Here is a 10,610-nt window from a genome sequence, read left to right on the forward strand (position 1 = left end):
TGTTAATGTAAATACCCTTTAACCCAGCAATCTCATTTCTAGACGCCTACAACAGAGATATACCGGCAAAGTATAGAAGGAAATATATAAGGCAATTTATTGAAGCACTATTTGTAGTAGCAAAGCTGGATACAACAAAAATCCCCATCAAAGGGGATTCGATGCATAGAGTTTGGTAAATCCACAAACTGGAGCGACAAGTAACTGCAAAAAGGGAAGAGGAACAACTATGTTCTGTGAAGTTCTATTCTCTCTACTTTTGTATATGGTTAAAAAGTTTTAATAAAAATCTTTAAAGGGGCACCTGGGTGGCTCAGTGGGTTAAAGCCTCTGCCTTTGGCTCAGGTCATGATCCCAGGGTCCTGGGATCGAGCCCCACGTCGGGCTCTCTGCTCCGCAGGGAGCCTGCTTCCTCCTCTCTCTCTGCCTGCCTCTCTGCCTAGTTGTGATTTCTCTCTGTCAAATAAATAAAATATAAAAAAAAAATAAAAAAATAAAAATCTTTAAAAATAGAAGAAAATTATTACCTCTAGGAGTTAAAAAATAGAGTAGCTCTGGGGGGATTCCTTTTTTTTCATAACCACCGTAGAATCATTTGACTCTTTATATTACATATGTGTAAAAATAAGTATATTTAAAAATTAAAAGTGAAGGGGCGCCTGGGTGGCTCAGTGGATTAAGCCGCTGCCTTCGGCTCAGGTCATGATCTCAGGGTCCTGGGATCGAGCCCCGCATCGGGCTCTCTGCTCTGCAGGGAGCCTGCTTCCTCCTCTCTCTCTGCCTACTTGTGACCTCTCTCTCTGTCAAACGAATAAAATCTTTAAAAAAAAAAAATTAAAAGTGAAGATGACTACCATAAACACAATACTTAATGGTGAACCTTTAGACACAGTCTCATTAAAGTCAGAAATATCAGTGATGCCTGCTTTTCAACTTTGTAGTAGAGTCTTAGCCATTACAATAAGACAAGAAAAGGAAATGAACTGGGAATAAAAGACAAAGAATGATTATTGTTTGCAGACAATATTAAATGCACAGATAATCCAAAATAATTTACTTATAAAAGTGTGTAACAAAATTGCTGAATATAAGAGCAAGAGACAAAAATCAGCATTGTCCCCATAACAAACCAGAAATGTGATAAAACAAAACTTTGCACATAATGGCAACAGAAACTGTTAGGTATAGAGAAAGAGCTCTATCAAAAGATGGGACATCACGGGGTGCCTGGGTGGCTCAGTGGGTTAAGCCACTGCCTTCGGCTCAGGTCATGATCTCGGGGTCCTGGGATCGAGCCCCGCATCGGGCTCTCTGCTCAGTGGGAAGCCTGCTTCCTCCTCTCTCTCTCTGCCTACTTGTGATCTCTCTCTGTGTGTCAAATAAATAAATAAAATCTTAAAAAAAAAAAAAAAGATGGGACATCTACGAAGAAAATTATAAAACATTATGGAAGGACATAGAGTTGATCTGATTAAAATCATAAATGTGAATTCTCCCCAAATTATTCTCTAAACTCGATGCTTCTAACCAAAAGCTTAACAGAACTTTGTGGAACTAGACAAACTGATATCAATTTCACAGCCTTAAAACTGTGAAAAGCATTTTGAAAATAAGAAAAAGAGGAAGGCTTGTTTTTACCATATATTAAGGTTTATTATAAGGCCTTAGTACATAAAATAGTGAAACGTTAAAGCAGGGGTAGAAAATAAACCAAAGGCACAGAACAGAGATCCCAGAGATAAGTTCATACATATTTTGAACTTGATATATTTCTTATACAGGTAGCAGTTGAGAAATGATGTAATACTCAATCAATGAAGAAATCAGTTTGCCATGTGAGGGGAAAAAAATGAAGTTGGGTTCTTACCTGACACATACACCAAAATAAATTCTGGGCAGATTAAAGACCTAAATATGAAAAACAAATGTTAAACATGTTAGAAAGAAATAAAGAGGGGATATCTCTGTTCTCAAGATAGGGAATACAAACCAGTAAAGCAGAAATGATTAAAGAAAGTATTGATGACATTAAAATCTAAATTTTCTGGGTCTCAAATGACCCCATAAACAAAGTTAAAAGATAAATGGCAGATAGAAGAAAATATCTGTGACTTATCAGAATACATAAGAGTTCATATCAGAATGTGTAAAAAGTCCTACACATAAGTATGAAAAATGACCTGGTCAAAAATGATGCAGAGAATAAGAACAATCCACAGAAGAGGAAACCCAAACTGCAAATAAATATATGGAAACACACTCCCAATAATCAGGAGTCAGAGAAAAAAATAAAAGCAAAATGAGATTCTGTTTCACACCAATCAGACTCGTGAAAATGAAGAAGTCTGACTGTGAGGCTGTCGGGAAAGTTGTGTGCAGCCAGTGGGAGGATAAATCAATACAATGAACTTAGAGATAAAAGTTAGGATATATCTCACCTAATTGAAAATTCATACATTGTATGACCCAAGACTACCAATACCCAGCATGTACTTCTGGAAGTACACCCCAGAAAATTCTCATACATGGATACAAGGAGGCATACATAAGAATATTCGTTGTAGCATTTTAAAAAAATAGCAAAAAAAAAAAAAAAAGAGCTGGAATGAAACTCAACGATTAAAAATAGGGTGCAGGATAAATAAAATGCGTTAAGTTCACATGCTTGAATCCCATGCAGCAGTTAAGCCGAATGAACTAGAGCTATACTATGTATGATCACAGACAGATCTCAAAAATCAACTAGAATTTTAAAAGTGCATTCTAGAGAGGTATTTCTAGTATGGTATCATTTATATAATACGTAATGTTTTAAAAACGCGTAAATATACATAACGTCAATGCATATATCAAGGAATAAATGGGAACAAGAAAATGGAGACCGGCTAGGCAGCCCTTTATAGAAACTTTGCTGTGAAGAGGAAAGACGGTTATAGTGAGGGGTGGGGGTATAGTGTCTGAGGAGGGTTTTTTAATGACTTGTTTTTTAATGAACAACACTAGAGCTTGTTTGTCTGCAGACGGAAACGAACCAGTAGAGAGACTTAAAATGATCATTCATAGAGAGCAAAATCCTGGAGAAGGTGGATCCTGGGCTGAAGTCCACAAGAGAACACTACAGTATTTTGGGGAGAGATGGTGTTTGAGCGACGGCAGTGGGGCCAAGTGGAGATGAGTCTGTAGGTGTCTAGGAGGGGGGCTCTTTAAGAGGTGATGCTAACTGCGTGGGTGGGTGACACTCTACAGGGGCATCTGGTTTGATTCAAGGGAGGGACAAGAGGACTTCTGACCAAGGATGGACCCCGCGCTCTGGGGGGGGGGGGCGGGGGGGGGACTACACTGTTGTCACTCCCAAAGAACTTGGAAATCTGTTCCGGAGAGAATCCCAATAATCCACCTCGTGTATTTGTCCCTGGGCACCAGTGCCTGCCACATACTGGGCGTTAGGTCCACTCTGGGAAAGGCACAGGGCTCGGGTTAGCCCTGCCTCTGTGATCTTCTGGTTCTGTGACCTTCTAGAGCAAGTCCCACCACTTCTCTAGGTCTGTTTTCTTCCCCCTCAGGGTGGTTAACTGCGTTTGTGATTTTGCCCATGAAACACAGTGGGGAGGCCACGGGTTAAGACTTCTGGGAACACACACAAGAATTCCTCCCGTGGGGGGCACCTGGGTGGCTCAGTGGGTTAAAGCCTCTGCCTTCGGCTCAGGTCATGATCCCAGGGTCCTGGGATCGAGCCCCGCATCGGGCTCTCTGCTCCGCGGGGAGCCTGCTTTCTCCTCTCTCTCTGCCTGCCTCTCTGCCTACTTGTGATTTCTCTCTGTCAAATAAATAAAATAAAATAAAATAAAATAAAATAAAATAAAAAAGAATTCCTCCCGTGGGCTGCTCCCACCCAGCGCCCCAGGCCTCCAGGTCCAGCCCCTTCACCCCGCGCTTCTGTCCAATCCCCAGCACCGCTCCCTCTCCACACGCGTCCTCCCTTTTTCTTCCTGCCTATGGCTCCAAGTTTCCCACCAGTGGCCTCGGTCAGACCTCCGGCCAAGGGCTTCAGGGCTCCGTCTAGGGGCGCCAACTCGCCTTCCCTCCCCCGCGCCACTCCTGAAGATTCTGGACCCTTCCTGAGCTAACAGGAAGCCTGGGGCAGGGGACACCCCAACAGCGCTGCCAGCCTTAGGGCCCCGCCTCAGGGAGTGACCACCCCCCCACTCGCTGCGTGTGCACCTGTCCGAGGGGCTCCGGGGTGCAAGCAAAGATGAAGTCATCTCTGCGGGCCCGGGGCTGTGAGTGCTTGTCTTCTGCTTCTCTCGCTCTGTCGCTGCTCCACTGCCTCGCTGTCCCTTCTGTCGCCCCAGCCCCCGCCCCTCTTCCCAGCCTCTCGGTCCTCCCGCCCGCTGAGCGCTGGGGATCCTCACTCCGCCCTCCTCTGCAGGAGCCAACCAGCGCGGAGGGGCCGCTGGGCTCCCGCTGCAAGCGCATAAAACCCGCTTGGCTCCAGCCGGGGCGCTCCCTTCCCCACCCGTCAGGATTCCCGACCAGGCGCGGGCTTCCCTTGGGCTTGCAGGCCAGTGGGCGGCGCCGCTGGTCCAGACGCGCCTCCAGGCAGGCTTAGGGACATTCACTTTCCGCTTCTAGAAAAGTTGGGAGAAAGTGAATTTGGGGTGGATTGGGAAGTGGTGGGAGCTCCTTCCCTTCCCCAAGTCTCACACTGCACAGCCTCATTCTTCCTTTCCTGGCGGCGGGTCTCCCTCCCTGAGCCGGCTTGCCCTTCGCTCCTAAGCTTCCCCCCCCACCCCCCCATTGTGCGATCAGCATTTTCTCCTTCCTTATCTCTTTCTCCCTCCTCGTCTCTATTTCTCCCTATTTTCACCTTCTCCCTGTCATTCCCCCTTCTCCTTTCTCACCAACAGAAACCTTCCCCTTCCCAATCCATTTCACCCATCAAACCCCTCCACTTGCCCCCACACTGTCCACCCTCTCTCCCCATTCCCCATCCCTCCCAGCAAAGTCAACCATGGATTCTGGGCCTGCCTGGGCTGCCAACCCCACTCCCCGGGGCACCTTGTCTGCCCCCAATGCCACCACACCCTGGCTGGGCCGAGATGAGGAGCTGGCCAAGGTGGAGATCGGAGTCCTGGCCACCGTCCTGCTGCTGGCGACAGGGGGCAATCTGACCGTGCTGCTGACCCTGGGGCAGCAAAGCCGCAAGCCCTCCCGCATGCACCTGTTTGTTCTGCACCTGGCCCTGACCGACCTGGGTGTGGCGCTCTTCCAGGTGCTGCCCCAGCTGCTGTGGGACATCACCTACCGCTTCCAGGGCCCCGACCTCCTCTGCCGGGCCGTCAAGTACCTGCAGGTGCTCAGCATGTTCGCCTCCACCTACATGCTGCTGGCCATGACGCTGGACCGATACCTGGCTGTTTGTCACCCGCTGCGCAGCCTCCAGCAGCCCAGCCAGTCCGCCTACCCGCTCATCGCCGCCCCCTGGCTGCTGGCTGCCATCCTCAGCCTGCCTCAAGTCTTCATCTTTTCTCTGCGAGAGGTGATCCAGGGCACTGGGGTGCTGGACTGCTGGGCGCACTTCCGCGTCCCTTGGGGGCCTCGCGTCTACATCACCTGGACCACCCTGGCCATCTTTGTCCTGCCCGTGGCCATGCTCACGGCCTGCTACAGCCTCATCTACCGTGAGATCTGTAAGAACCTCAAAGTCAAGACGCAGGCCCGGAAGGTGGAAGGAAAGGGCTGGAGGACATGGGACGGGACCTCACCTTCTGGCCCAGCAGCGGCCACGAGGGGGCTGCCATCCCGAGTCAGCAGCATCAACACCATCTCCAGGGCCAAGATCCAAACCGTGAAAATGACTTTTGTCATCGTGCTGGCGTACATCGCCTGCTGGGCACCCTTCTTCAGCGTCCAGATGTGGTCCGTGTGGGACAAGAATGCCCCTAACGAAGGCAAGTGTGTGTTGGTGGGGGAGGGGGAGTGGAAAAGAACAGGGAAGGGAGAACGGCAGGCTTAGGACAGGGTTCTGAAGCTTCCCAGGGCCTGGCCAGTAACAGATGAGCAAAGGAATTATGAAAGGTGGTGCCTGTCCCCTGTGCAAAGGGGCGGCTACAACTCCCATCCAGCCTACGGATGTCTGTGAATATCTTTTATGTAAAATTTCCATAGTTTAAATTTGGGGCACCCAATTTAAATATTTAACAATAATACGTGTTCTTAGCAAAATATGACTGTTGGCAGATTTGGCCAACCAAGTACCTGCCAGTTTCACAGATGACCATTAAATGACCGGGTTGAAATTTTCAAATTGTCTGGGATGACAATTGGTGACCACGGCTGAGAGCTGTGTCTCTCAGCACCCTCCCCTCCTGAGTTTGGGCATGATTTTGAACTCCTTCTCAACAACCACTTCCAATTAATTAGCCTGTTGGCACATGACAACGCTGAAATGTCAAGTTCAACCCCTTCATTCTGCTAACGGAGCAGAGAGGCTCAGAGGGGAAAGGTGACTTGCCCAGGGCCACACAGCCAGTGGGTGGCAAAGTGAAAAGTTGAAAGTAGGCCTGCTGTCTCCTTGCCTTTTTTCCCTTACCCCTGCTCTGCTCATAATCCTGGATCTGGACATGGTGAGCAGTGGGGACTTCTTCCTACATGAAAAACAAAATTTGATCCTGGGATCCTCCATGAAGACCATGTTCTGGTGGGCACAAAGGAGGCCTTGCTACTGTCATTTTTCTGGGGTGAGGTCAAGGGAACTCTCCCGAGCTTTAGACACTGCAGGATGGTCCAGCCATCTGAGGATGAGTGTGTACTCTGGGAGGTAGGGTTGTGTGTGGGCAGCTTAAATGTTGAAGACAGGGTTCAAAGACGTCCCTTCCTGCTCCCGTAAGAAGAGTGGGATGTGGGGACAAGAGCAAGTCAACTCGTCTACATGTTTGTGAATGCGGGTGTCTGGATTCTATGCAATGTGAGTCATGTGCTTAGCCTGGGATGTATAATGGGTGTGTATGTAACCCCCTGAGGGAGGCCATGAGCACAGGTTCTTCTGGAAGCTTCCTGAGAGTTTGCTGACCAGCAAACCCAGGCTACCAATTCCTACCAGCTCCAGGGAACGGATCCCCATTGCTGTGTGCTTTTGTTTCTAATCTCATTTTGCTTATCTTAGGACACACTCAAGACAAATACTTTGCTTTTCTGGAGAGACTAAATAAGGGCCAGGCTGTTCATGAATTGAACACAAGCCCGCAAGAGAAGTGTGAAAACACCACCAACGATTATGGTCCCAATTTGTCCCCTCTTTTGGACATCCCTCTGGACAGGAGGCTATTTGCAAATTACCCTTTAAGCAACGAATGCACTGATTCTAACCGACCATAGGAAACCCACCCACCCCCGCTCTAGTCAAGCACAGAATAGAAGAAGAATAGTGCCAAGCACATTTGGTCCTCGGTGCTTACCGGAGGCCTTCTCTGCTTTATGACTGAGTAACCTGAGACGCAGGGAGGTGAAATAGCTCGTCCACAGTGTTGCTACTAGTAAGACAGGGTGCCGGGACCCGAATTGAGATCACTATGGCCTGAGCATTAGCCAAGACCTGGCTTGACTTTCAACAATTCAGCTCATCCAATGGCAGTTGGGGCGGGGAGGGGGCGCGGTGGAGAGTCATTTGTCCCTTCATCGAGGAACCTCCCAGAAGATGGAGACCCTGCCACCCAGTCAGTGTGGGCTTCCCTGCTTGCCCCCCGTGTCACTACCCGTGAGCCTGCCCCTCAGTACGGCTCTACACGCCTCACCTGCTTAGTGACTTACCACTAAGCCAGAGCTGCTCTGAGCAGGGAGGGCAGAAACAGCATGTTACCTTACAAGGCAACGTGCTCTCTCTGAAAACTGGAAACCCTTGGAGGCCCTTCTAGTTGAGCTGAGATCCACCATTACTTTAAACTTACTTTCCAGGACACCCAGTTCCTTTCCATAGCATTCCAGCTTCCTGGCCTCCTGTCCGTGAGTCTCTGGTTGGAGCCCATCTGCTTGCTCTGCCCCCGACTGCCTGCTGAGGTCCTGTGGGGAAGCAGTCCGGGTCAGTTTGGGTCTGCCCTCTAGACCTGAGAGGTGGACGCTCTGCAGACCCTGGCGCTCGGGCCCTGTTTCCAGTCCCTGCACTGGGCCTGACTCCGAGGGGTCCCGGTCAAACAGAAGTTTCCCAGGCGAAGGCACTCATGGAAACCCTCAGTCCCTGTCCTCATCAAGGGAGGGGATAGGGTGAACACCACCCCCTTAGCCAAAGCAACTTCCCACATCTTCCGCAGCTTCCTGGTGTGAGCTGGGGAGCAGGCCCGAATGTAGGGAAAATGAAGGAGGCTCCGTTCGTTGTTGATCCCTCCTGCACGTCTAGGTGCTCCCTGCTGCCCCCCATCCTCTGCCCTACATGGGTCAATCCAGGCCCAGATGCCTTTAGCTTCTCACCATTGTGCTTTATGTCTTCACCCCAGCGTCCTGACCACACACTTTCCCTTTGCTGGGGCCACACCCCAGAACACAGCTATGGGCCAGGTACCCAAGGAACCAGAGTCTCTGAAGGTCTCTTCATGCTTTACAGAGTAGGCAGTTGAGTTTTGCCTTTGAGTTTGTTGGCTGAAACTGCGCAAGGGTGCAGGATGGCTGCCTTGGAGTCGGTGGGGCCGGCTTCACGTCTGTGCCACAACCCCTAAGATTCCGTAGAGCTTTGACCTTGCTTTCAGTGATTCCACAGCCTCTGCGGAAGGTTCCGCAGTGTGCAACCTGCGCCACGGCCGGGACGTAGGGCAACCCGCAGGTGGTCAGAGCCCATCCCAGAAGCCGTCCCACTGGCCTGTGGAGCTCCACGTGGTCTTCAGAAAGAATTTCGTGTCTGGAAGACGTCTTGTCAGTCTGCATGCTCCCGTTTTGACTGTCCAAGAGAGAAATGAGTTTTTCCCTGCAGGATGGTGCATTCCTTGGGTATAATCCCTGAGGATACGAGCAAGATTTCATCTGGAACAGGATGTTTGGGGGCCCCGTTTCTAGCAGCTGCCCCTCCACTGCAGTCAGAGATGAGGCTGTGGGACCTGCACGGCGGCCCATGGGCCTAACTGCCCTCCCAGGCCCCCAGCAGAGGCCTGGCACCGTCAGGGCTCCCATGCCCTACCCCCGAGTGACAGGATGAATGGAGATGCCCCGAGGGGTCAAGGAGGACAGAGTCCAGAGGACAGTGTGCACCCATATCTTCGACATAAATGAGAACGCAGATCAAAGGGGCCTGAACTTGCTCTAGAATCACAGTTATTTTCCATTAAGTGAGGCAAGTTCTGGGTTTTGGAACAACGACACCGTCTCCCATTTGGACTAGTCCTGTTCCTGACTCTGTGTACGCCTCAGAAGTCAACTTGGAGCAAACCCTAGCTCATACCCTTACCCCGTGGTCCCAGATGAGATCCAGTGACATTGGCCACTGAAGCCGGAGTACCAGCTCCAAGTCCCAGCTGTGCTCCTTTCTGCTTCTAGAACCCGAGGGAGTCCTTTCTCCCCTCTGGGAACTCAGTTCGGTGCAGTGGGGTCTTGGAATCTCTCCCAGGTCCCACCCAGCTGGGTAATTCTCAGGCTTCTTGTGCTTCTCCTTCTACAGATTCAACCAACGTGGCCTTCACCATCTCCATGCTCCTGGGCAACCTGAGCAGCTGTTGCAACCCGTGGGTCTACATGGGTTTCAACAGCCACCTGCGGCCACGCCCTCTGCGCCGCCTGGCCTGCTGCGGGGAACCCCGGCCCCGGCGCTGCCCGCAGCTCTTCAGTGACAGCCCCTCGGGCCGCCACACCACGCTGCTGACCCGCGCCAGCGGCCGGCCCACCCTCACGCTCAGCCCCAGGCTCCGTGGGGGCCCCGGGTTCGAAGGCTCCCCGAAGGGCTCGGTGCAGGTGCACGGCGAAGCCTCCACTGAGACCATTGCCTTTTAGGGAACCATTGCCCAGGGGGCTAGCGAGGATCTCTGCCCATGTCAGCACTGTCTATAAAGGCTGGGAGGGCCCGGGTTGGAGTTGGGGGAGCCCAATTTGAGGCAGGGTCAGGGGGCCAGAGTGGCTGCCCTACCTTTGGTGTTACTGGTGCCTCTGGTATGCGGGTGGACCCCCGTTTGCTCCCAGCCTCACACCTTGGGAATCGGGGAGAGTCAAAGCTTCTGCTTCCCTGAACCTGTGCATTCACAGCGTGCCCGGGAACCCACTCATGTGGTCCACGTGGTGCCCCAGGTCTCGGGCAGGCCTAGGACGGCAAGGGGGTCCAACAGGGGCAAGGACTCTGGCCGGTCTCCCGCCTTGACTGTTTGTCCCCATCCTACCCTGAAGAGCACACTTGGTGCAACCAGGAGTGGGGAGAAGTGAAAACCCCGGAGAAGAGTCCTCTTTCTCTACCCAGATCCTGGATTTGTTTGTTTTCTATGGGGAGGCTTCTTTCAGGAAGGAAACCGGAGAGGAGGATGGGTACGGCAGGTGCACCGGCTTTGCCCGCTGTGCCGGCCTGTCTACGGAGGGGAGATGGAGGACTTAGTGCGGCACCTGTAGCTAGGAAAAATCCACGGACGCTAGTGTTTCTCCCTGCC

The 10,610-nt window shown here is 51.2% G+C and overlaps 1 protein-coding gene across 1 annotated transcript; it reads left to right on the forward strand.

Annotated features, from left to right (window-relative positions):
* The first annotated feature begins 5,011 nt into the window (after window positions 1-5,011).
* AVPR1B (arginine vasopressin receptor 1B) lies at window positions 5,012-9,969 on the forward strand. The gene is made up of 2 exons (XM_045982289.1): window positions 5,012-5,951; window positions 9,641-9,969. Exons 1-2 carry the CDS (start codon window positions 5,012-5,014, stop codon window positions 9,967-9,969), a joined length of 1,269 nt encoding a protein of 422 aa, XP_045838245.1.
* The last annotated feature ends 641 nt before the right edge of the window (window positions 9,970-10,610 follow it).

This window comes from Meles meles, chromosome 17 (assembly GCF_922984935.1).
Source record: "Meles meles chromosome 17, mMelMel3.1 paternal haplotype, whole genome shotgun sequence".
NCBI classification, from domain to species: domain Eukaryota; kingdom Metazoa; phylum Chordata; class Mammalia; order Carnivora; family Mustelidae; genus Meles; species Meles meles.

Coding starts and splice junctions, on each gene's coding strand:
- AVPR1B (XM_045982289.1), top strand. CDS start 5,012: ATGGATTCTGGGCCTGCCTGGGCTGCCAACCCCACTCCCCGGGGCACC. Junction 5,952..9,640: donor CAAGAATGCCCCTAACGAAG/GCAAGTGTGTGT, acceptor CTCCTTCTACAG/ATTCAACCAACGTGGCCTTC.